The sequence below is a fragment of the Nicotiana tomentosiformis genome, chromosome 6, assembly GCF_000390325.3.
Source record: "Nicotiana tomentosiformis chromosome 6, ASM39032v3, whole genome shotgun sequence".
Taxonomy (NCBI): Eukaryota; Viridiplantae; Streptophyta; class Magnoliopsida; order Solanales; family Solanaceae; genus Nicotiana; species Nicotiana tomentosiformis.
In genome coordinates, this window is record NC_090817.1 from 102,580,791 (window position 1) to 102,608,431 (window position 27,641).

At 40.6% G+C, this 27,641-nt stretch overlaps 1 protein-coding gene across 1 annotated transcript; it reads right to left on the reverse strand.

The window, feature by feature from the left end:
- Window positions 1-23,358: 23,358 nt before the first annotated feature.
- LOC138894507 (uncharacterized) lies at window positions 23,359-24,076 on the reverse strand. Its single transcript, XM_070179208.1, has 2 exons — window positions 23,845-24,076; window positions 23,359-23,759 (listed from the first exon to the last, which is right to left on the reverse strand). The coding sequence occupies exons 1-2, from the start codon at window positions 24,074-24,076 to the stop codon at window positions 23,359-23,361; spliced, it is 633 nt and encodes a 210-aa protein (XP_070035309.1).
- Between the last annotated feature and the right edge of the window lie 3,565 nt (window positions 24,077-27,641).

Genomic DNA, 27,641 nt, shown 5'->3' on the forward strand with positions numbered 1-27,641 from the left:
GGCGTACAACCTGCTCCTCAATAATATAATTTACCAATTCTTATAAAAGAAATTATTTCAATAAATGCAACAATTAATATGAAATTGTAAGACAACATGCATATAATAATTATGATTTATTTAGAAACAAGTGATGACAAATAGCAATTAATTGTGGAAATTAAGGAAAAAATAGGCAATTTAGTATTTAGTATGCTAAATGTCAAGTAATAATTAAGTTACATAAATGAAATAAAGAAGTAGCAAATATAGCATGGATTCAAGGCATAATATTGATTAAGGAATATGAGAGAAATAATTAATATAATAATTAATTCATGATTTAAAATAATTTATGATTTCCAGATAAATGTGCAAACAATCAATTTGACGATGTATAGGCACTCGTCGCCTCGCTTATACGTAGTTACACATGAAATTCACGTAACAATAATTCAAGGGTTCTATTCCCTCAAGTCAAGGTTAACCACGATACTTACCTCGCTTCGCAACCAAATTCAAGATTCCAATAAACCTTTGCCTCGCGAATTGATGTCTGAAAGCTTCAAATCTAGTCACAAATAATTCAACATTCTCAACACGAATCGTAGGAATTAATTTCATATGAAATTACTATTTTTTCGGATTAAATCCGAAATTCATTTTAAAAACCGACAGTGGGACCCATGTCTCGAATCCCAGAAAAACTCAAGAAATCTGAACACCCATTCCGATATGAGTTCAACCATACAAAAATTATCGAATTCTGACATCGGATTAGCTTTTAAATGTTAAATTTTCGTTTTTTGGAAGATTTTATAAAAATCTAATTTTCTTCCATAAATTCACGGATACGTGATGTAAATGAGTATGGAATCATGAAATATAACTAATTTCGGATAAAGAATACTTACCCAACTCAAACTCGTGAAAAATGCCTTTGAAATCGCCCAAAACGGAGGTCTAAAACTCTAAAAATGAACAAAACTGTCTGGCTCCAGACATATATATTCTGTCCAGGAAAGTCGCATCTGTGAGATGCGACTTGTCTCAAAATTTTCAAGCCAAAAATTACAGTACTAGCCTTCAGTTAATCGATCATAACTTTCTGTACAAATGTCCAAATGATAAATGGTTTATCTTTCTGGAAACTAGAATCTAAGAGTTACAACTTTCATGTTTTGATAAATTTTAGTTTCCTTATATATTGTGAGATATAAGCTTCTAAAGCCAGCCCTATGCATCAGAAATTTTTGGCGATGCACACTGCCAAGCAAACAAAAACTGCATTACTAGCCTTCGGTCAATCGATCATAACTTCCTGTACAAATGTCCAAATGATGAATGTTTTATTTTTATGGAAACAGAATCAAAGGGCTATAACTTTCATGTTTTGATAATTTCTATATTCCTTATAGATTGCGAGATATAAGCTTCCAACGTCAGTTGTGCGCATCAGAAATTTCGCACACTACTGTCAAAAACTAGTAGTTAAAAATGATCTGAAACCACTCCAAAACTCACCCGAGCCCTCGGGACCCGTCTGAATACACCAACAAGTCTAAAAACATATTATGGACCTACTCGAGGTCTCAAATCACACATAACAATGGCAAAACTACAAATCGCGCGTCTATTCACACTTATGAGTTTATGAAATTTTCAATTCTGTAACTCGCGCCAAAACATGCCAAATCAATTCGGAATGAACTCAAATTTAGCATGCAAGTCATAAATGACATAATGGAACTGTTTCAATTTTAAGAATCAAATTTTGACCCCGATATCAATAAAGTCAACTCCCGGTCAAACTTTCTAAATATCTTCTATTTTTCAACTTTCGCCAAAATGTGCCGAATTGTCCTACGGACTTCCAAATCCAAATACGAACATGCGCCTAAGTTCGAAATCACCATACGAAGTTATTGGAATCATCAAAATTCCATTACAGGGTCGTTTGCTCAAAAGTCAAATCTCCGGTCAAACATTAGAAATTCAAGCTTTATAAAATCAAATATTTTATTTTTTTCAAAAACTAATGGAAACGTGCCTACGTACCTCGGAATAACTTTAATTTTTTTACATAAGTCATAAATATTGTTATGAAGATGATCGAACTCTCGGAATCTAAATCGGGACCCGGTATCAACAAAAACCCAATTATGATCAAATTTAGGAATTCTTAAACCTTTAAATTTTTAGTTTCCGTTAAATGCCGATAATTTGAGCTAGGGACCTTCGAATTCGATTTCGGGCATACGCCCAAGTCCCAAATCACGATACGGACCTACCAGAACTGTCAAAATACTGATCAGGGTCCGTTGGCTCAAAACGTTGACCGAAGTCAACTCAATTAAGTTTTAAAGCTCTATTTCACATTTTAATCAATTTTTCATATAAACACTTTTCGAAAAAATGTAAGTCGAGGAATGCTGAATAGTTCTTTTCGATGTCTCAGAACACAGAAATGAATATTTAAAATTAAAGATGACATATTGGGTCATCACATTCTCCACCTCTAAAACAAACGTTTGTCCTCGAACGGAGTTAGAAAAATACCTGAGCTGGTGAACAGGTGGGGATATCTAATCCGCATGTCCGACTTGGACTCCCATGTAGCTGCCTCAATTGGCTGACCTCTCCATTGCACCCAAACTGAGGGATAACTTTTAGACCTCAAATGTCAGAACTGCCGGGCTAGGATAGCTACCGGCTTCTCCTTATAAGTCAAATCTTTGTCCAATTGGACTGAGCTGAAATCTAACACATGAGACGGATCACGATGATATTTTCGTAGCATAGATACACGGAACACCGGATGAACTGTTGATAAACTAGGCGGTAGTGCAAGCTTGTAGATTACTTCACCCACCCTTTCAAGAATTTCAAAGGGCCCGATATACCTAGGGCTTAACTTGCCCTTATTTCCGAATCTCATTACATATTTCATAGGTGAAACCCGGAGCAATACTCTTTCTCCAGTCATGAATGCAACATCACGAACCTTACGGTCGGCATAACTCTTTTGCGTAGACTGAGTTGTGCGAAGTCGATCCTGGATAACCTTGACCTTATCCAAGGCATCCTGTACCAAATCAGTACCCAACAACCGAGCCTCTCCCGGTTCAAACCAGCCAACTGGAGAACGACATCGCCTCCCGTATAATGCTTCATACGGAGCCATTTGAATGCTCGATTGGTAGCTTTTATTATAGGCAAACTCTGTAAGTGGCAAGAACTGATCCCAAGAACCTCCAAAATCTATAATACAAGCGCGAAGCATATCTTCCAATATCTGAATAGTGCACTCTGATTGTCCGTATGTCTGTGGATGAAATATTGTACTCAGCCCAACTCGCGTGCCTAACTCACGCTGTACAGCCCTCCAGAAGTGCTAGGTGAACTGCGTACCTCAATCTGAAATAATAGACACGGGCACACTGTGAAGGCGGACAATCTCACGAATGTAAATTTCAGCTAACTGCTCTGAAGAATAGGTAATTGCTACTAGAATGAAATGTGCTAACTTGGTCAACCTGTCCACAATGACCTATACTGCGTTGAACTTCTTCTGAGTCCGTGGGAGTCCAACAACAACATCCATAGTGATACGCTCCCACTTCCGCTCAGGAATTTCTAATTTCTGAAGTAAACCACCAGATCTCTAATGCTCATACTTAACTTTCTGACAATTCAAACACCTAGCTACATATGCAACTATATCCATTTTCATTCTTCTCTACCAATGATGTTTTCGCAAATCTTGATACATTTTGGCGGCAACCGTATGAATAAAATACCGGGAACTGTGGGCCTCTTCAAGAATTAATTCACGAAGCCCATCCACATTAGGAACAAAAATACGACCCTGCATCCACAGAACTCCATCATCTCCCACAGCAACCTGCTTGGCACCACCGTGCCGCACCGTGTCCTTAAGGACAAGCAAATGAGGATCATCATATTGTCGCTCTCTGATGCACTCATATAAAGAAGACCGAGCGATTGTGCAAGCTAGAACCCGATTGGGCTCCGAAACATCTAACCTCACAAACTGATTGGCCAAAGTATGAACATATGCAGCTAGCGGCCTCTCACCAACTGGAATATACACAAGGCTGCCCATATTCACAGCCTTTCTACTCAAAGCATCGGCCACCACATTGGCCTTTCCCGGGTGATATAAAATGGTGATATCTTAGTCTTTCAACAGCTCCAACCATTTTCTTTGTCTCAAATTGAGATCTTTTTATTTGAATAGATACTGTAGACTACGATGATATGTGAATACTTCACATGACACGCCATAAATTTAGTGCCTCCAAATCTTCAGCGGATAAATAATGACTGCCAATTCTAAGTCATGAACATGATAATTCTTCTCGTGAACTTTCAACTACCGCGATGCATATGCAATCACCCCTGCCATCTTGTATCAATACTGCACCGAGTCCAATATGAAATGCATCACAATACATCGTGTACGATCCTGAACCTGTGGACAACACCAACATTGGCGCCGTAGTCAAAGCAGTCTTGAGCATCTGAAAGCTCAACTTACGCTCGTCTGACCATCTGAATGGAGGACCTTTCTGGGTCAGTCTGGTTAATGGGTTTGCTATAGATGAAAACCCTTCCACGAGCCGGCGATAATAACCTACCGGACCTAGAAAACTCCGAATCTCTGTAGTTGAAGTAGGTCTAGGCCAGTTCTGAACTGCCTCAATCTTCTTAGGGTCTACTTTTATGCCTTCTGGCGATACAACATGCCCCAAAAGGCAACTGAGTCTAACCAAAACTCGCATTTTAAAAATTTGGCAAATAATTGATTATCCTTCAAAGTCTAAAGCACAATCCGAAGATGTTGCTCATGCGCCTCTCGACTGCTGGGGGTAAATCAAGATGTCATCAATGAATACAACCACAAAAAAATTCAGATAGGGCTTGAACACCCGGTTCATCAAGTCCATAAATGATGCTAGGGCATTTATCAGCCCAAATGTCATCACTAGAAATTCATAATGCATATACCGAGTCTGAAAAGCTATCTTAGGGACATCAAATGCCCTAATCTTCAACTGATGATAGCCAGACCTCAAGTCAATCTTCGAAAATACCTTGGCACCCTATAGCTGATCGAATAAGTCGTCAATTCTTGGCAACAAATACTTGTTCTTGATAGTAGCCTTGTTCAACTGCCGATAATCTATACACATCCGAATTGAACCATCTTTCTTCTTCACAAACAACACTGGTGCACCCCAGGGCGAGACACTAGGTCTAATGAATCCCTGATCAAGCAAGTCTTGTAACTGCTCCTTCAATTCTTTTAACTCCGGCAGGGCCATACAATATGGTGGAATAGAAATGGGCTGAGTGCCCAGAGCCAAATCAATACAGATGTCAATATCTCTGTCGGGTGGCATCCCCAATAAATCTACAGGAAATACTTCTGAAAATTCACGAACAACTGGTACTGAGTCCATAGAAGGAACATCCACACTGGGATCGCAAATATAAGCCAAATAGGCTAGACACCCCTTCTCGACCATACGCCGAGCCTTCATATAAGAAATAACCCTGCTGGTAGAATGATCAAGAGTTTCTTTCCACTCTAATCGAGGTAACCTCGGCATGGCTAAGGTTACCATCTTGGCATGATAATCCAATATAGCATGATAAGGTGACAGCCAATCCATACACAGTATGACATCAAAATCTACCATGTCGAGAAGTAGAAGATCCACACTAGTCTCTAGGGGTGGGCATATTTCGGTCCGAACCAAAAAAATCGACCGAACCGAAAATATTTTTATTTCGGTTTTGGTTATTCGGTTTTTTCAGTCGGTTTCAGTTAAAATTTTTAAAATTTCAATTTTTCGGTTCGGTTTTCGGTTATTAGTTTATTTGGTTCGGTTAACCGAAAAACCAAATTATTAGCAAACCAACAAATTTTTGGTTGGTTTCAGTCTAATTTACCGAAATTTTGAAAGAAAACCAACAAATTCATCAGTCCAATTATTACATAGAGAGAGCCCAATATGATAATGGTCAAACCGAAAACCAAACCGAAATAAACCGAACCGAATTTCTTAAACCAAACTGAACCGAACTTATTTCAGTTCGGTTTCGGTTACTACTTTTACAAAACCGAAAACCAAATAACCGAACCGAATTTCTTAAAACCGAACCGAACCGGCCGAACGCCCACCCCTACTAGTCTCAAGACTCCTAATAGTAACTACACACGAACGATAGACATGATCTAGCATAACAGAATCTCCCACCGATGTGGACACATATACAGACACACTTAGAGAATCACGAGGCATAACCATATATGAAGCAAAGTAGGAGGACACATAGGAGTAAGAAGATCCTTGATCAAATAGAACTGAGGCATCTCTATGGCAAACTGGAACAATACCTGTGATCATGACGTCAGATGACTTAGCCTCAGGCCTAGCTAGGAAAGCATAGAATCGGGGATGGGCCCCACCAATCTAAACTACATCTCTGGGATAGGCCATAGCTCGCTGGCCTCCACCTCTAACAGTCTGACCTTCACCTCTAACAGTCTAACCCCTACCCCTAGCTGGTCGGACGGGCGTTGGAGCAACCGGTGTCGGTATGATGGCTGGAGAATTCTGCTGAGATCTATTGCCTAACAACCTAGGGCAATGCCTCCTGATGTGACCAATGTTCCCATACTCATAACACCTATCCTGCTGTCATGGCTGCTGAAGCTGAAGCTGACCCGAACAGGTCGGATAGCTACCATAGTGACTCTAGAGTGGTGGTGCACTAATAAGAGCTGAATGTGCATTGAATGCTGGTTGTCCAGGGTAAGGAACATAAGGACCTTGACTCCCTGAAGCACCGTGACAAGTCTGAAGTGCTAAATAAAATGGCCTGGGAGGATGACCCCTACCATAAGTACTTTTGCCTCCAGATGAGTCGCCTCTGAAATTGCCGGAATGACGGGGCCTCTTATCTGACACTGGCCCTCTCTCATGTGAAAGAACCATCTCGATCTGCCTGGCGACATTAGAAGCCGTCTGAAATAAAATCTCACTCCCGGTCTCCTTGGCCATCTGTAGCTTGATAGGTTAAACGAGTCCATCAATGAACCTCCTCACCCTCTCTCCCTCGGTAGGAAGCAGAAGAAGAGCATGACAAGCTAGATCCACAAAACGGGTCTTATAGTGACAGACTGACATACTGCCCTGCTGGAGACGCTCAAACTACTTGCGGTAATTCTCCCTCAGTATGATAGGAAAGAACTTCTCCAGAAATAGCTGCGAGAACTGCTCCCAGGTAAGTGTAGGCGAACCAACTTGTCTAGTAAATACATAATCTCTCCACCACCTCTTGGTGGAACCAGTCATCTGAAACACAGCAAAATCAACCCTATTGCTTTCGACTATCCCCATGTTCTGCAATATTTCATAGCAGCGGTCAAGAAAATGTGGGTCCTTAGAATGTGTACCAATGAAATAGATTGGAAATAGCTTGGTAAACTTGTCCAACCTCAACAAAGCCTCAGAAGACAAAGCAGGCCGGTCGGCCTGTGCTGCAACAACTGGTTGAACTACCCCAACTGGATGGGCTACTGGAGCCTGATACTGGGGAGTTGTCTGCCCCGGAGCGAGAGTAGTGGGAGTTTGTGCTCCTTCCCCCGCCTGTGAAACGGTTGGTGCCACTGGAAATGTACCATTTTTGGCCACACCCTCCATAAGACTCACCAAACGGACTAGAGCGTTCTGAAGTACTGGAGTAGCTATGAATCCTTCCGGAACCTGAACTGGTCTAACAGGTACCGTCTGAGCTGGAACCTCCGCTTCTAAATCCACCTGAGGTTCTACAACAAGTGTTGCTGCTCGAGCTCTAGATTGAGCTCTGGCTCTGCCTCTACCTCTACCTCGGCCTCTGGCATGACCTCGGCCTCTGCCCCTAGTCGTAGTTGTCACTGGGGGCTCTAGCTCCTGTACGGTTGTAGACGCAATGCGTGTTCTTGCCATCTGCGAGAGGACACGAATAGAAGAGTTCAATCGTCAATGATAGAATAAAATCGCACGACAGAGTAGAATAGAAGTGAAATTGTTCCTAAACTCCATAGCCTCTGAAAGATAAGTACAGACGTCTCCGTACCGATCCTTCAGACTCTACTAAGCTTGCTCGTGAGTCGTGAGACCTATGTAACCTAGTGCTCTGATACCAACTTGTCACGACCAAAAATTCTCAACTTCGGGACCGTGATGACGCCTAACATTTCACTTGCTAGGCAAGCCAACATTAGAATAATTGTAACCATTTTTTTTTAACAAATTTAATTTAATTAATAATAAAGAAACTAATAACTGAAATAAAATCAGAACTAAAGTGAGTAAACCATAATAATAGTGATGTCTAAATAGCATCCCATAACTGGCATCACAAATGCACGAGCTACTAGAATAATACAAATAAGGGTCTGAATGAAAATAAAGTTGTCTGACAGAAATATACAGCTAAAATAAAGTAAATGGGGACTTCACAGCTGCGAACACCGTGCAGATATACCTCAAGTCTCCTGTGGATAGCTGAATCCGAGCAAATCTACTGTACGCCGTTGGGACCAACTCTGGTATCTGCACAAGAAGTGCCGAGTGTAGTATGAGTACAACCAATCCCATATACCCAGTAAGTGTCGAGCCTAACCTCGACGAATTAGTGACGAGGCTAAGGCATGTCACTTACATTAACCTGTACGCAATAATAATAATAATAATAATAATATATATATAATAATAATAATAATAATAATAATAATAATAATAATAATAATAATAATAATAATAATAATAATAATAATAATAATAATAATAATAATAATAATAATAATAATAATAATAATAATAATAATAATAATAATAATAATAATAATAATAATAATAATAATAATAATAATAATAATAATAATAATAATAATAATAATAATAATAATAATAATAATAATAATAATAATAATAATAATAATAATAATAATAATAATAATAATAATAATAATAATAATAATAATAATAATAATAATAATAATAATAATAATAATAATAATAATAATAATAATAATAATAATAATAATAATAATAATAATAATAATAATAATAATAATAATAATAATAATAACAACAACAACAATATAGGAGAACATGAATAGAAATTAAACCGGTAAATCATATTAACAATCAAGCCAACTCGACAGTCATAACCAATTATTACTTAAATCACTTTCCGTTGCGGCGTGCAACCCGATCCCACAATATATTCATATTCAATTTCATTGCTGCGTGCAACTCGATCCCACAATATATTTATTTTCATTTAATTCCGTTGCGGCGTGCAACCCGATCCTCAATATATCTTTTCAATCAATTCTGTTGCGGCGTGCAACCCGCTCCTCCAATATATTCACTTTCAATCAATTTTGTTACGGCGTGCAATCCGCTCTTCTAATATATTCACTTTCATTTCTGTTGCGGCGTGTAACCCGCTCCTCAATAATATAATTTACCAATTCTTATAAAAGAAATTATTCCAATAAATTCAATAATTAATATGAAATTGTAAGACAACATGTATATAATAATTATGATTTATTTAGAAACAAGTGATGATAAGTAGCAATTAATTGTGAAAATTAAGGAGGAAATAGGCAATTTAATATTCAGTACGCTAAATGTCAAGTAGCAATTAAGAGAAATAATTGAGCAAATATAGCAAATATTGAGCAATAACATAAATCAAATAAAGATGTAGCAAATATAGCATGGATTTAAGGCATAATACTAAGCAAGAAATATGAGAGAAATAATTAATATAGTAATTAATTCATGATTTAAAATAATTTATGATTTCCAGATAAATGTCCAAACAATCAATTTGACGACGTATAGGCACTCGTCACCTCGCCTATACGTCGTTACACATGAAATTCACGTAACAATAATTCAAGGGTTCTATTCCCTCAAGTCAAGGTTAACCACGACACTTACCATGCTTAGCAATCAAATTCAAGATTTCAATAAACCTTTGCCTCGCGAATCGATGTCCGAAAGCTTCAAATCTAGCTATAAACAATTCAATATTCTCAACACGAATCGTAGGAATTAATTCCATATGAAATTACTAATTTTTTGGATTAAAATCCGAAATTCATTTCAAAAATCGACAGTGGGACCTACGTCTCGAATCCCAAAAAAACTCACAAAATCCGAACACCCGTTCCGATACGAGTTCAACCATACAAATATTATCGAATTCCGACATCAGATTAGCTTTCAAATCTTAAATTTTTATTTTTGAAAGATTTTATAAAAATCTGATTTTTCTTCCATAAATTCACGGATTCATGATGTAAATGAGTATAAAATCATGAAATATAACTAATTTCAGATATAGAATACTTACCCAACTCAAACTCGTAAAACATGCCTCTGAAATCGCCCAAAATCGAGGTCTAAAACTCTAAAAACGAACAAAAATGTCGAACTCTAGACATATATATTCTGTCCAGGCAAGTCACATCTGTGAGATACGACTTGTCAAAATTTTCAAGCCATAAATTGCGGTACCAGCCTTCAGTTAATCGATCATAACTTTCTGTACAAATGTCCAAATGATGAATGGTTTATCTTTTTGGAAACCAGAATCAAAGGATACAACTTTCATGTTTTGATAATTTTCATATTCCTTATAGATTGCGAGATATAAGCTTCCAACGTCAACTCTGTGCATAAGAAATTTTGCACATTGCTGTCAAAAACCAGTAGTTAAAAATGACCTAAAAACGGTCCGATACCACTTTGAAACTCACCCGAGCCCCTCGGGACCCCGCCCGAACACACCAACAAGTCTCAAAACATATTATGGACCTACTCGAGGTCTCAAATCACACACAACAACGGCGAAACTACAAATCACGCGTTGATTCAGACTTATGAGTTTATGAAATTTTCAATTCTATAATTCGTGCTGAAATATGACAAATCAATTCGGAATAAATTCAAATTTTGCATGAAAGTCATAAATGACATAATGGAGCTGTTCCAATTTCAAGAATCGAATTTTAACCCTATATCAATAAAGTCAACTCCCGGTCAAACTTTCCAAAAATCTTCTTTTTTCCAACTTTCGCCAAAATGCGCCGCATTGTCCTACGAACTTCCAAATTCAAATTCGAACATGCTCCTAAGTCCGAAATCACCATGCGAAACTATTGGAATCATCAATATTTTATTCCGGGGTCGTTTGCTCAAAAGTCAAATCTCCGATCAAACTTTAGAAATTCAAGCTTTATAAAATCAAACCTTTTATTTTTTTCAAAAACTAACAGAAAACGTGCCTACGTACCTCGGAATAACTTCAAATTTTGTACATAAGTCATAAATATTATTACGAAACTGATCGAACTCTCAGAATCTAAATCGGGGCCCGGTATCAACAAAAACCCAATTATGACCAAATTTAGGAATTCTTAAACCTTTAAATTTCTAGTTTCTGTTAAATGCCGATAATTTGAGGTAGGGACCTTCGAATTCGATTTCGGGCATACGCCTAAGTCCCAAATCACGATACGGACCTACCGAAACTATCAAAATACTGATCCGGGTCCGTTGGCTCAAAACGTTGACCGAAGTCAACTCAATTGAGTTTTAAAGCTCTATTTCACATTTTAATCAATTTTTCATATAAATACTTTCCGAAAAAATTTACGTACTACGCACGCAAGTCGAGAAATATTGAATAGTGCTTTTCGAGGTATCAGAACACATTAATTAATATCTAAAATTAAAGATGACATCGAGTCATCACAGAAAGAAAACAAGATATGCAGAATTTATTCCGTAACTGAAACGGCTTGCTCCACTAGCCATTTGAAATTCATGAGAACTGGAGCCATTCATTTTGACAGCCATTTCCAAACCCTTGACTTAAAAGAATAAATTATATATGGTGTGTGATTATGCACGAATTTTAAAAAGTAAGATTTTTCAATTTAGAATCTAAAATAAATCATATATCTTTGTATAATTATTGATTATCTCATTAGAAAAAGTATAAAACTAAAAAGAAAAAAAATTAACGTATGGAACTGAGGGAGTAAATGAATGGTGTGCGTTTGTGTGTGATGAATGGCTTGGCGATGGTCACTATTTATAGCACATAGATGTGTAGTTTTTAGTACCCCTTTCGCGCAAGTTGCTTTAATTATTTAATCGAATGTAAAAGGTTCTTGTATTAAATTTGTAAAATAATGTCTACTAACCACGTTTAAATAACAGAATGGCTAAAGGTTCTTGTTTAACCATGTGTGCTTTTTGTTTTTTTTGTTCATCACTTGCATGCGTAACTTTACCCGTGAGAGAAATAAGCTAAACGGTATAGATACATAACCATGTGGAAGAATCTTCGTGGAAGAAGAAGGAGAAGTGGTTCACCATCCACTAAATCCGTAGATTTCACGAAATCACTAAAAGATAGCTCACATATCTTTCGGGCCTAGTTATTTAATAATCACTATAACCTTTTCATACTTTTGAGTTTGGACGTCTACTCATCTTGCTTGGAGTATTAAAATACAGTAAAAATAGAATATATATATATATATATATATATATATATATATATATATATATATATATATTCATACTTGATTTGGTTCAATTTTTTTAATTATTTTTTGCTGAAAATAAAAGATCAAGCCAAATTTTATCGATTTTAGAATTCAAAACCAAATCAAATTTAAAAAGTATGGATTATTTTATCAAATCAAATCAAAACTGATACTTAAATCAAATAAAAAATTGAATAAAGTCAAATCAAATAAAAAATGATTCGAAAATCAAAACTGAAGATACAATCATTAGTATATTGCAATTCTTGGCCCGTTTTTCTTATATCTCAGTCCCTGTTGGCTTTCAAATTTTGATTTATTTACCCTCAAAATCATATAACAATTAAATTTGTAAGTGATTTTAAAGATACACGGATTTATTTGATACAAAGAGATAAATTAAGTCAAATTTGAACAAACAAAGATAAAATGGATTCAAACCACACAAGGAGGATAGTTTCAGCCTTAATGAAGTATTCGCCTTCGATCCGGGCTCACTACGGCCAGCACTGATGAACAAGAGAAAGAGCTAATAATAGAGAAAACAATAATATATTGCTCTAGAATGCGTGTTACAGTGTGTCCTTTGAATAAAAATTATCTCCTTTCTATAGTAGGAGAGTTTCATCCCTAGTACAATTCTAAAAAAGGTAAAAATCTTCATTTTCGTTAATCATTGATCTGCTGCCGATACGGGCCGAGATCCGTGCCGTGAAATCTGGTCGGGCGCTGATATCACGGTCCTTCAATAGTTGTGTGCAGCCAATTGGTAAGGCATTTTCGAGGTCTTGGAGCTTGAACCGAATCCGGGGGCATGGTCTCAATGGCTCTGGTGGTAAGCGATCTATTCGAGCCTTGGCACGAGAGGTATATCTGTCCGGTCCAGGACATAACGAACCTTCATTAGACGTGCTTGATTGCCCGACAATGTTCTTCGAAGTCTTTCAAGGCTAGGACCGATTTCGAACCATGACTCGAAGAGACTCTTTGCCCCAATTTCGGCCCCCTGTCATTACGTCTCGAGCTTGGCTTATTTTGTTTGAGACCGGGGTGTACCATGAGTCCGATTTTAACCGTATACAGATAGTCTCCTCATTTCTCGGAGAGTAAATGACAAGATACGACATGAGCTTCCGATTCTTACTTCGACGCATCGCAGCAGAAATGACAAAACATATGAAACGTCTCGTCAGTCATGTCATAATGGCATTATATGTATGTCAGTCGCCGGTCGGCCGTTCCTGGACGCGAAACGTTGCGAAATTCCTATAAATACCCCTCTCTTATACATTTTTCACTTTGCACCAAATCTTCTACCCTCGTACCTTCAAGATTTCAATATTCTCTAGCGTTTTTACCCTCGTTACCCAAGGTTCTTCAGTAATTTGCGAAAATATTTACTTATCTTTTACCCAAGCCAACAAGTCTGATCTTTCAACTTTCACTCTTTCTCCCATCTTTTCCAAGCTTTTTCTTCCATAACAATGGCAAAAACCTCAAAATTTGTTCCTCAGAAGGATGCTCTTTCTTCCTCGCGACCAACCACTGAGGTCAAGGAGACCGTCCCCGAAATGATTTTTGATGAACCGGCGGAAGAGCCTCCCTTGAAGATGTTCATTCCCGGTGGCTGTTCGGTCACCGACGACTTTAAGGTTGAGAAGCCTTCTTCTGTACATGGTCGGTATGAGGAGGCCTCGAGATACATCTGCTTAATTATCGAAGAGGTCCTCCCCACGGTCCGTAAAGACTGCAACTGGGACGACAAAGACATAGTGGTCCCCGACCCCGAAGAGGCCATTACCACCCATGTCGAAGGATATCTAAGTGTTTACACTTATGCCTTTACATTGGGCCTGGTAGAACCGGTCATTTTAGACTTCTGCAAGAGGTACAACGTGTGCCCAGGCAAGATTCATCCATCACTGTGGAGGATTGTGATCCTCCTCTGATTTTTTGTGAACAAAATCGATGGGTGCTCGTTCACTATCGATTATCTACTGTGCTTATACGGTCCCAAAATCTTCCGGGGGGGACTGATAAAGCTAGTACGCCAGGCCAACAAAGCCCCGTTCTCGAGCATTGACGAGGATCAGTATCGGGGTTGGGAAGGACTATTTGTTCGAGTGAGGACCGTCGACTTGGTACCTGCCGAGTGGAGGTCGTTCCCCGAAAGGTGGAATGCATCATGTAAGTATTCCCTTTAGTAGTCGATTTTATGACTTATCTTCCCTTTTCTTATCGGTTCTTGTTATGTTGTAGCCCTTGCTCGTGTTCCGAATGCTATCCCTCGACTCAAGGAGTAGATCGAGGGCATCGTATCATAGATGCCCTACTCCGAGCGCTCATGGCGCAAACTTTCAAAAGGCCGTTAGGAGGCCCGTTCCCATGGTAAGGTTCTTTTCCCGAACAAGTCGTAGTGAATCATTTTCTTCTAACATCACGTCCTTATCTCCTTTACTTTCCTTTACAGGTTTGCCTAAGAACTCGATCTTAGGCCTTTGATTTGGGACGAGGGCTTACCTGTTGAGTCTCCTTCTCTGGGGTAAGACGAAGAGAAGAAAAGGAGGAGGGCTCCGAATTCCCCGAGCTCGGAGAAAAAGAAAAAAAGGAGAAGGCTGGTAGGCAAGCCAAAGGAAAACACCAGCTCCCAAGTACCAACTTCAGACTTACTTTATCGGCTAAGGGACAAGCCCGATGAGGAAGAGCCTTTTGTTTTTGTGACCCGCGAGCCATCATCCCTCGAAGAACAGGGGGATGTCGTCCCTCGAAGAGTAGGGGCTGTCGAAACAGAGACCCGTGAGGCCGATCTGTCTCAGGTCACGGAGGCTGATGAGGAGGCCGATCTGCCTCAAGCTAGGAGGCCAATGAGGAGGCCGGGGCTGAGGCTTCCCGGGATGCAGGTAGTGCCCCAAAGGAGACACTTGGCATGATAGACATCACCGAGTCACCCTCATTTACCGAGTCTATGTACAACGAGGCCTAAACTGCGAAAGAACGACACAACAAGGGGGCCCACGAAGCGGACGATCCCCTTCGTTGTTTTTTTTCATGGCTTGGATTCCACCTCCACGGAGGACGTCACCTGGTTGGGTGACTTAGAGGTCTAGAGAAAATGTCCATCCTCGGGGACGGGGAAAATTAAGGAGCTCCAATCTCAACTGATCTCGGCTATTGCCGATCGAGAAACCCTCACCAAGTAGCTTAAAGTAGCCAAGTCAGTGGTTGAAATAGCCAAGGCCGATGTCGTTGAGATGATGCCCCAGTACAAAGCCGATGCTGAGGCTGCTCAGGAGCGCGTAAAGGCCATAGTCGATCATGCAAAGTGGCAGTCCCGGAGGGAGGCTCTTGAAGAGGTTCATACCCGGGTGTTTGATTTATCTACCGAGCTTGAAAATGTTAAGAGACTCGAGGCCGAGGCCAAGAAGTCGGCATACCCCGAGGATGAGCAAGATTCCGAGGGTTCGAACAGATCCGAGGACGGGGAGGATTCTGACGGACCTGGTGATGAGGCGGGCTCTGGTAAGGATTAGGCTTTTTAGGTGCCTTTTAATTTTTTGCTTTTGTACCTTTGTATTTTGTTGAGGCCGTCTGGCCTTTGTAAAAATTTGCTATATATATATATATATATATATATATATATATATATATATATATATATATATATATATATATATATATATAAGGATTGTTTTCCTTCTGCAATTTTCAAGCTTGTTTCTTTTTTACTTTTTCTTTATGATTGCAAATATTTCGGATGCCTTAGCATGTAATAATTAGGTCTTATTCAGAGGTTCGAACATTGTTCATTTTCAATACTATTTTGCTTAAGGCTGGTGGGGAGAGGGCTCAGTATGACCGGAAGCTTTCCCCGAAATGTTCACTTAAGATTTATTATAATTTTGCCGAGTGTAAATGATCTCGCCCAAATCACACCTCAGTTTGGGGTTGTGAAGCAATCGATTGCAATAATAATACCCAACTAGGAGTCGGGATCGAATCCACAGGGAGCGTAGATGGGATTAGGTATATATTCGGACTAAGCACGTAAAGTGTCTAAGATGCACTTACACAAACTGTGTTTTGATTCTACTTTTAAATTATGCTACGGTTTGCAAATGTAAAGCTAGAGAATAATATTTTTGGTGTTGTTTTGCAAGTATGTAAAAGATCTAGGGCTGTGACATCCACCTAGGTGTTTGCCTAACGGGGTGTGGGCTTTATATCGGGTTTTATTGGTCGGGGTGTATTATAGTAATCAACACACAATTACCCACTCAATACCTCTCGGTAATTGAGTGGTTTTGCCCAATTTGGCTTTCTCAAGTCCAAATGGGTAATGCATAAAACAATTGATAGATGCTCAAGTCGGGTTTTACTATCTCTAGATTCAACCCTTTAATTGGGACTATTAATTTCTTGAGTTCATCCCAATTTCTTGTTGGCCAAGTTTTCCTAGACTAAGTCTCTCTTTCTCAAGTAGAGCCTAAGTCAAATAGGCTTGAATCAATGTTTGCAATCATTAATTCTACAATTATAACAAGAACTAGGCTAAATATTACACACCCAACCATAAACAAGCCCTAAATCAAACACCCATTAGGTACCCACACTAGGGTTGGGTCACAACCCTCGCCAGCGTCTAGGAGACTCGCAGCGCAGAGAGTGGATTAGTTGAGGAGGAAGGCACTGATACCGATGCTGATGGCCTTGAAGACGGAGGTGGTGGCATGGCAGTTGTCTCAGTGGAAGGCCCGGCTGTTGTGGAAGGCATGGAAGCTGTAGAAAGCACAGAAGCAGAATCTGCAACTACCGCCGATAGCTCATCAGACTGGCCTACGGTAGTAGTTGACTTACCCTTATTTTTCGGGTTACTTGGGTCCTTCAGATAGTACCAGGAGAAGGGTTGCTTCACCCTTACCTTCGTATCAAAGCTCTTGGGCTCCACCCCTGCATCCGTGAGATACTCCGTGATAGTGTTGGGATATGGATAGGAGCTTTTACCCTGCCTGACAACCAGAGACATGTTGGCCGACAGGATGGCACCCACATTAATTGGGTACCCGACCATGATAGATGCAACTAAGACTGCCCGGGGGATTGGAAGGTTGTTTTCATTCCGGCTTAGGTCTATGCGACTGCATACAAATGTTTGCCACCCATTTTCTCCAAAGTTGAGGGTGTTCCGCAGAATAGGAACCACTGCTGTGATCCATGGTGGTGGTGGTCCTGGAGCTGCCAGTATCTCAGCTAGCCAAGGGCGAGCTGCGTCACCAAGTGCGAACTTCTGTAAATACTACACCGGCTCCATATCCTCGAACCCCAAATAAGTATTTAGGGTGCTCTAATCAAATCGTACTTTCAAATTCCGCACCTTAGTCCCCTTCTTGATGTGCGCCACATTGGCGTAGAACTCCCGGACTAAGTGCTACTTGGCATCCAATATGCTTTTCGTGAACCATTTCCACCCTTTTCTTTCCTAAAATTGTCTTAACACATTCTGGTTGTATCTATCCAGATCTTTCAACACAAACTGTCGCTCAAGAGTGAGCGATCTCTGTGGCCACCACTCTCGGAACCTATTGAATGCAGTTAGGCTCACAAACCTATCTTCCCAAACTTCCTTATTCTTTGACCTCTCCAGGCCTGCAACTCTGGTATCACCCCCCCCACCCCGACCGTTATCCGGAATATCATCATCAATTGTGACTGGTACGGCGAAGTCATGAGTAGATGAGGGCTCCGTAGCCTGACTGCTCTCGTCCGATCTCTCAGAATTACTCTCAGAAGAGGTAGGCTCGTCTCTCAGTCGGTATCTGTCTTGGGGCATCTGTGGCTGTGATGGCACAGCAGGCTGCCGTTGCACTGAGTCGCCCTCTGATGTAACCCTAGACAGGGCATATGAACTTGACTCGGAGGGCTCTGGCTGTCTACCTCGGCCTATGGTTTATTTCTTACTAATCACTCTTTGCACCGAGAGTGGTAGGGTACCCCTGCCTCGGCCTCAGGAGGGTTCACCCCTCCCTTTGGAAGTATCACCACGTCCTCTTGATCTCACCATTTTCTGCAATACATAGCAACACGAGTCAGTTAAAGTTCAAACACATACTATAAAATAGTTGCAGATAAAACAATGGGCAAGAGGGGGAAGTGTGGTCCGCACAATTTTGAGTGTGACCACAGACTGCCTTGTGCGGACCGCGCAATTTTGAAGTGCGGCCGCATAGTTTTGAGTGTGCTCGCACAATTCCATATCCAGTAAAACCAGTTCTCTGAAGTTTGGATCTGTAGTCGCATAAATTTTTCTGCGGCCGCAGATCATTTTCTGCATGAATGCATAGACTTACCCTAAAACTAAGGATCTGCGGACCGTACAATTTCATGTGCGGACGCAGACTTCAAAATTAGACGGCACTGGACTTAGGTTTTTCAATTGTTTTGCACAATTTAGACATGGTATTGGCAAAGTAGACATGATACATGATTTAGCCAACCCCCAATGAGTACATATGAAATTACCCACACAATTTTAAGCACACATGATGAATCATCTGACATTTAGACCTAAAAATAACTATACTAATTAAGAACAAAAACTAAGAAAATTTGGAAAATTTTAAACACGAATTGAACATACCAGTGATGAAGGATGCAAGGTAGAATCTAGGATGATGAAATGAGTGTGATGTTTGAAATAATTTTTGTGCACTGTTCTTGCTTTGGTGTTACGACTTCTAAGTGTATAAAGTTTGGAACAGTGAGAGGAAGGTCTATTTATAGGTGCAGTTGAGTGCGGCCGCACAATTTTGTGTGCGGTCCGCACTCTTTACCTGGTCCTTCTGAAGATCTACGGTCCGCACAAAATTGGGTGTGGATGCAGATATTTGTGCGGACCGCACAATTTCAAGTGCGGCCGCAGATTGGCCAATTCTCTACAATTTCAAAATTCAAAGAGTTGCATTTTTGGGTCTCCAGTTGTGCGGCCGCAGACTACTTTCTGCTGTGGCATGCAAGATTATGCGGTCCGTACAATAAGTGTGCGGTCCACACTTTTTCAACACTTAGCCATTTTTTCGAGCATAGTTCCTACAAAGCAAACTCATTCTTGTAATTCACTTTAAAACCAGTTAGCACAAAACAAAACCTATCTAAAAAAAAGAAAAGGAGAAATAAAAAGAAACATGGGTTGCCTCCCAAGAAGCGCCTGATTTAACGTCGCGGCACGACGAAGATTACCATCAATCACTTGAAATGAATTAATGCCACGAACGTGGCCATCATCAACTTTTCCAAGATAATGCTTCACCCGGTGACCATTGACTCTAAACACTTCATCATTTTTATTCTTCAAGTCGAATGCACCAAAGGGTGTCACCTTCACAACCTCAAACGGACCACTCTACTTAGACTTCAACTTTCCCGAAAACATCCGTAACCGAGAATTGAACAATAACACAAGATCACCTTCTTTGAACTCCTTGTTTCGGATGTACTTGTCATGGAGGTACTTCATCTTCTCCTTGTATAAGGAAGAAATTGTATATGCATGGTACAGGAATTCATCAAGCTCATTCAATTGTGCCACCCTCAGGTTAGCGGCAGCATCCCACTGAAGATTAAGCTTCTTCAATGCCCACATAGCCTTGTGCTCAAGTTCCATCGGAAGGTGACAAGCTTTTCTGAACACCAATCGGTATGGAGACATCCCAATCGGTGTTTTGTAAGCCATCCTATAAGCCCATAGAGCATCATCAAGTTTCTTCGACCAATCCGTCCGGTTGGCATTCACGGTCTTTGAAAAAATACTCTTGATCTCCCGGTTAGAGACTTATACTTGTCCGCTTGCTTGAGGATGATAGGGGGTCGAGACTTTGTGAGTGACACCATACTTGGGGAGTAAGGTATCATAAGCTTTGTTGCAAAAGTGTGATCCCCCATAACTTATAATGGCCCTTGGAGTGCCAAATCTTGTAAAGACATTCTTTTTCAAAAATGCCACGACACTTCGAGCTTCATTGTTGGGAAGAGCAACAGCCTCAACCCACTTTGACACATAGTCCACAACTACCAAAATATATGTGTTCCCATAGGAGCTTACGAACGGTCCCATGAAATCAATCCCTCACACATCAAAAATGTCAATTTTCAAGATGGTGGTGAGGGGCATCTTATTTTTCTTAGAAATCCCACCATCCCTTTGACATTCATCACAACACTTGACTGGATCACTAGCATCCTTGTAGAGGGTAGGCCAACAGAATCCATAACTCAACACTTTCGGTGTCATTCTCGCTCCAACATGGTGACCACCATATGGTGAAAAGTGGTAAGCCTTAAGAATTTCCACTTGTTCTTCCTCGGGCATACATCGTTGAATCACACCATCGGTACAAATCTGGAAGAGATACGGTTCATCCCAATAATAGTCAAGGCAATCCCGTTTGAGCTTCTTCCTTTGGTTTGAAGAGAACTCATTCGGTATAATACCAGTCATAAGATAATTTGCTAAGTCGGCGAACCATGGCATCTCAGTCATTGAAATGGCTAGAAGTTGCTCGTCGGGGAAGGGGTCATTAATCTCAAGGCCGTCATGTGGCCTCCCCTCCTCCTCCAAGCGAGACAAGTGGTCTGCCACTTGGTTTTCACTGCCTTTGCAGTCTTGGATTTCGAGATCGAACTCTTGCAATAAAAGCACCCACCGCATTAACCTCGCCTTTGAATCCTTTTTTCTCATTAGGTACCAAAGCGCCGCATGATCGGTGTTGACAATCACCTTTGTACCCATCAAGTACGGACGAAACTTCTCCATATCAAAGACAATAGCAATGAGCTCTTTTTCTGTCACCGTGTAATTGACTTGGGTATCATTCATGGTCTTACTAGCATAGTAGATCAGATGGAAGATTTTAATGATACGTTGCCCCAAAACTGCTCCGACCGCCACATCACTTGCGTCACACATGAGCTCAAAGGCAAGATCCAATCAGGTGCGGTGATAATAGAAGTAGTAGTCAATTTGAACTTGAACAATTCGAATGCCTTCATGCAATCCTTGTTGAAATGGAATGTGGAATCCTTCTCCCAAAGCTTATACAAGGGGTTCACCACTTTGGAAAAATTCTTGATGAAACGGCGATAGAACCCCGCATGACCCAAGAAGCTCCTCACTCCCTTCACGGATGTAGGGGGTGGGAGTTTAGAAATCACCTCTATTTTAGCCTTGTCGGCCTCAATACCATTCTTTGAAATTTTGTGGCCAAGGACAATGCCTTCCTCGACCATGAAGTGACATTTCTCCCAATTGAGCACCAAGTTTGTCTCCTCATATCTTTCCAAGACCTTATCCAAGTTTGTCAAGCAGTCATTAAAGGAATTCCTAACCACAGAAAAATCATCCATGAAGACCTCAAGAAAATCCTCCACCATGTCGGTGGAGATAACCATCATACACTGTTGAAAACTCATCGGTGCATTACACAACCCAAATGGCATCCGCGAGAATGCGAAAGTACCATAGGGAGATGTGAAAGTAGTTTTCTCTTGGTCCTCCGGAGCAATAAGAATTTGATTATAGCCGGAATATCCATCAAGGAAATAATTGAAAGCACGGCCGGCCAACCTATCGAGCATCTGATCAAGGAAGGGAAGTGGGAAATGATCTTTCCTTGTAACTTTGTTGAGCTTGCGATAGTCCATACACACTCTCCACCCGGTCACCGTTCTTGAAGGAATCAACTCATTCTTGTCATTGGTGACCACAGTCATGCCCCCTTTCTTTGGGGCACATTGCACCGGAGAGGTTCATGAGCTATCGGAAATGGGGTAAACAACCCCGGCATCCAACCACTTTATGATCTCTTTCTTCACCACCTCTTGTATTGCTTCATTTAGTCTTCTTTGATGTTCCACGGAGGGTTTGGCATCCTCCTCCAAAATAATCTTGTGCACGCAAAATGCGGGGCTTATACCCCGAATATCCGCCAATGTCCATCCGATAGCTTTCTTTCTCTTTTGTAGCACCGCCAAAGTAGAGTCTACTTGCACGTTAGTTAAATAAGAGGAAAGAATAACCGGTAAAGTAGAACATGGGCCAAATAATTCATACCTTAGATGTGGAGGCAATGGCTTTAACTCCAAAGTGGGAGGCTTTTCGATTGAGGGCTTTGTTGGAGGAGTCTTTCAGTTTTCAAGATCTAAGGACAATTTGCGGGGTTCATATGTGTACAACCTCATTCCTTGCAATGCATTCACACATTCCACATAGACATCCTTCTCATCATCATCATGATTAAGCAATACGACCTCTAAAGTATCATCAATATTCATCATGGCAATAGCATCATCAACAATCACCTCAGTCACTAAGTCCACAAACTAACAAACTTCATTGCTATTCGGTTGCCTCATAGATTTGCACATATGGAAAACCACCTTTTCATCACCCACTCGGAAGGTGAGCTCACCGGCTTCCATATCAACAAGTGCCTTCTCCGTAGCAAGGAAAGGTCTACCCAAAATAATAAGCACCTCATAGTCCACTTCACAATCAAGAATCACAAAGTTCGACGGGAGGATAAACTCATCAACTCGAACCAACACATCATCAATAATACCTAATGGTTTCTTTATAGTATGATCCGCCATTTGTAGCCTCATAGAAGTGGGTCTTGGTTTCCCAATCCCCAACATTTTGAAAACTAAGTAGGGCATCAAGTTGATACTCACCCCTAGGTCACAAAGAGCTTTGGAAAAGTCGGCGCTTCCATTGAGTGCACAATTGCGCTCACTAGATGTGTCATCTTTATAGTCTCATAATTCATCGACCTCTTCTTTGTCACCAAATCCTTCATGAACTTTGCATATCTGGGCATTTGTTCCAAAGCCTCAACCAATGGCATATTAATAGATAAGCTCTTTATCATGTTAATGAACATTTTGAATTGGTTCTCGCCATTTTGCTTGGCAAGCCTTTGAGGGTATGGAGGAGGAGGCCTTGGCATTAGTGCCTTAGCCTTTGGCACTATCAGTTTTGGTATGTCAACAATGTGTTCCCTAGATGGGTTCACTTCTTCTTGAGTCTCCTCCACATTTTCATCAATATCAATTCTCCCTTCGTCATTTGCTTTATCTACACTGTTTGAAATCTCATCTTCTTGAATCACTTGTTCATCATCCACAATTTTTTTTTTGACTTGAGGTGGTTACATCCCCACCTTTTCCACTCCTTGTAGTCACGGCTATGACATGTCCCGTGTAGTTCCCACCCTTTGGGTTCACCACCGTGTCACTTGGTAGTGCTCCCTTAGGACGAGTGTTTAAATCTTGTGAGATTTGCCACAATTGAACTTCCAAATTGCAAATTGAAGTGTTGTGAGAAGATAGTTGAGAATCGGAGTCGGCATTCTTCTCCATCATTTGTTTAAACATGTTCTCAACTTGCCCCATCTCATTGTTGGAAGAGCTAGGACCATGGGAAGGATAAGGAGGCGAGTTGCTTGGTTGTTGATACATCGGGGGCCTTTGAAAACCCGACCCCCGATTCCCTTGATTATTGTCCCATCCCCCTTGGTTGTTGCCTCCCCAACATCTTTGACTATTGCCATCCCAATTGCTTTGGTTGTTTTGATTGTTCCAATACCATTGATTGTTTTGACCATTCCAATTACCTTGGTTGTTTTGATTGTTCCAACTCCCTTGATTACCTTGAGATTGCCATTGTTGTTAATTCGGGCCTTGAGAGTTGTTTCTTTGCCCTTGGAAGTTGTTCACATATTGTACTTCCTCCTCTTGTTCATTGTAATATTCATCTTGGTCAAACCCACTATCTTCTTGCACATATTGTTCCGCACGGTTTTGCACTTGTTGACCATTTTGCCTTCACTTGTTCACCATCATATTTACTCCTTCCCTTGCATTTACTTGCTTGGGACCTTGAACTTATTGAAGTTGAGCTTTGGCTAATTGATTCATTGTGGTGGTCAACTCGGCAATTGCTTGCCCATGATCGTATAATTCTTTATGTAGTTAAATCACATTTGGATCACCTTGAGGAACATTTGCTCTACTTTGCCATGCCGATGAAGTATTCACCATTTCATCTAAGATCTCACAAGCTTCGGCATATGGGGTTGTCATGAAATTTCCACCGGCAAGTTGGTTGACCACGCATTGGTTGGTAGTATTGATCCCTCTATAGAAAGTTTGTTGAATCATAGCCTCAGTCATGTCATTGTTCGGGCACTCTTTCACCATAGTTCGGTACCTCTCCCATATCTCATGCAAAGGCTCATTGGATTCTTGTTTGAATGCTAGAATCTCATCTCTAAGAGTAGCCATATGCCCGGGAGAAAAGAACTTGGAAATACATTTCTCTGCCAATTCATCCCATGTATGGATGGAATGGTTTGGCAACCTTTCTAACCAATCCAAGGCTTTCCCTCGTAGTGAAAAGGGAAATAGCCTCAACCTTAAAGCATCCTCGGAGACGTTTGTCTATTTACTCCCCCAGCAAGTGTCCATAAATCCTTTCAAGTGTTTGTACGCATTTTGATTCGGAGCCCTAGTGAAGAATCCTCGCTGCTCTAGCAATGTGAGCATAACATTTGTGATTTGAATGTTGCCCACCCTAATGCAGGGTGGGACTATGGCACTTGCATACCCTTCACTCGGAAACACCCGGTGTGGATCCGCTATTGGTGGAGGTGGGGGTGGAACGGGAATGTTGTCTAAATGCGGTCGGCCTGGTCTATTTGCTTGAGGTTCAGGAGGAACCTTTTCAAATTGTCATATTCCACGTCCACGTCCACGTCCCCCAAAGGCATGTTTCCGAGAGGATCATTGTTGTTGAGAGCCATTATTTTACCTACAATTATTTCACCAGAACGATTAGTAACACGGAAGAAAAAGAAGACAATTCACAAACAAAATCAAATATATAGCTAAATCCGTCTTTTATGCTCCCCGGCAATGGCGCCAAAAATTGATCTCGCCCAAATCACACCTCAATTTGGGGTTGTGAAGTGCTCGATTGCAATAATAATACCCAACTAAGAATTGGGATCGAATCCACAGGGAGCGTAGAAGAGATTAGGTATATATTCGGACTAAGCACGTGAAGTGTCTAAGATGCACTTCCACAAACTGTGTTTTGATTCTACTTCTAAATTATGTTACGGTTTGCAAATGTAAATCTAGAGAATAATATTTTTGGTGTTGTTTTTCAAGTATGTAAAATATCTAGGGTTGTGACTTCCACCTAGGTGTTTGCCTAACGGGGTGTGGGCTTTAGAGCGGGTTTTGTTGGTCGGGGTGTATTATAGCAATCAACACATAATTACCCATTCAATACCTCTCGGTAATAGAGTGGTTTTGCCCAATTTGGCTTTCTCAAGTCCAAATGGGTAATGCACAAAACAGTTGATAGATGCTCAAGTCGGGTTTTACTATCTCTAAATTCAACCCTTTAATTGGGACTATCAATTTCTTGAGTTCATCCCAATTTATTGTTGGCCAAGTTTTCCTACACTAAGTATCTCTTTCTCAAGTAGAAACTAAGTTAAATAGGCTTGAAACAATGTTTGCAATCATTAATTCTAAAATTATAACAAGAACTAGGCTAAATATTACACACCCAATCATAAACAAGCTCTAAATCAAATACCCATTAGGTACCCACACTAGGGATGGGTCACAACCCTAGCTAGAAATTAAGCTACTCATAGCGGGTGATGAAGAAAATAAAGAAGAAAAGATGATTAATGATAAATAGATGAAAATCCAATGTAAAATTTACAAACTATGATAAAGTTTCCTAAAACAGTAAAGAAAAACGGCTCCCAACTTTCAAATATTCAAAACTTAACCTAATTTCGTGAAAGTAGTCTATTTATACAAAGCTGGAATTTTCGAACAAAATTGCCTTTTATGAGATTTTGCGGCCGCACAATTTTGTGTGCAGACCACACTTTGCTGCAGCTCTTGACAAGAGTGGTCTCTGCGGCCGCACTTCTTGAGTTCTGCGGACCACACAATTCTGGGTGCGGCCGCACATCTTGAGTTATGCGGACCGCACAATTCTGGGTGCGGACGCACATTTAATTTCTGCGGCCGCAAATTATAGTGCGGTCCGCAGATCTTGATTGTCTTGAATTCCCAACTTTCCGAACCTTTACTTTGTGGTCCGCACTTTGCATTGCAGCACTGACAAATTTTCTTCTTGTTCTGCAGCCGCAGATAAAATTTCGCGGTCCGCACTTTAGCCTTTGTGCTTGATTTTTGTTCTTGTTCAAAATCACTCCTTCTTGAGTTGAATTTCATCACTTTGGCTCATTTTCCAATACTCCGGCAAGTAAGCATATTTCATCAGTTTTCGGGAATACGTTTAAGCATTTTTGAACTAAAACGAAAGTCAAAAGGCGCAAATAAGTAGTTAAAATCCCCACTTATTAGTAACCTTCGAATCAGTTTAGAAATTTTGAAGGCCTTATGTTTTGGTTACGGATATCGGACGTCTCTGAGCAGTTCTAGGACGGCCATAGCCTTTTAAGTTCGGGTATTACCCAATGTGCTCGTTATCCCGAGTTATCCCGGCTTGCCCACAATGATAGTTTTGAATGGGGAAGGGCATGGCCTTTAGAGTTCAGGCACTGCCTAATCAGCTTTGTGCCTCCGGGCTTCGATACCCCGGGTCGCCCGAGCCTGTCTTGGATGACGGTCCCCGAGTGAGAGTGACCTCTTGGGTCCGGACAGAGATTTCCCTTGGGCTCGATATCTTTAGGGGACCGAATGTAGAATTTTTTAAGGGACAAAACATTTATCCGCAAGGAGAAACTTTGTTTCATTTCTATATAAGGTTACAAATGTGTACATGCTTTGTGTCAGAGATTGGGTAGTCTATGTGGGCATGGTGCATTTGACCGTTTGGACCTTATAATAAATCCTATCCACCAAGCCTAGGTAGTTCGAGCATAAAGTCTCTCTCCTTGCCAAAATTATTATCCGAGGGTGATAG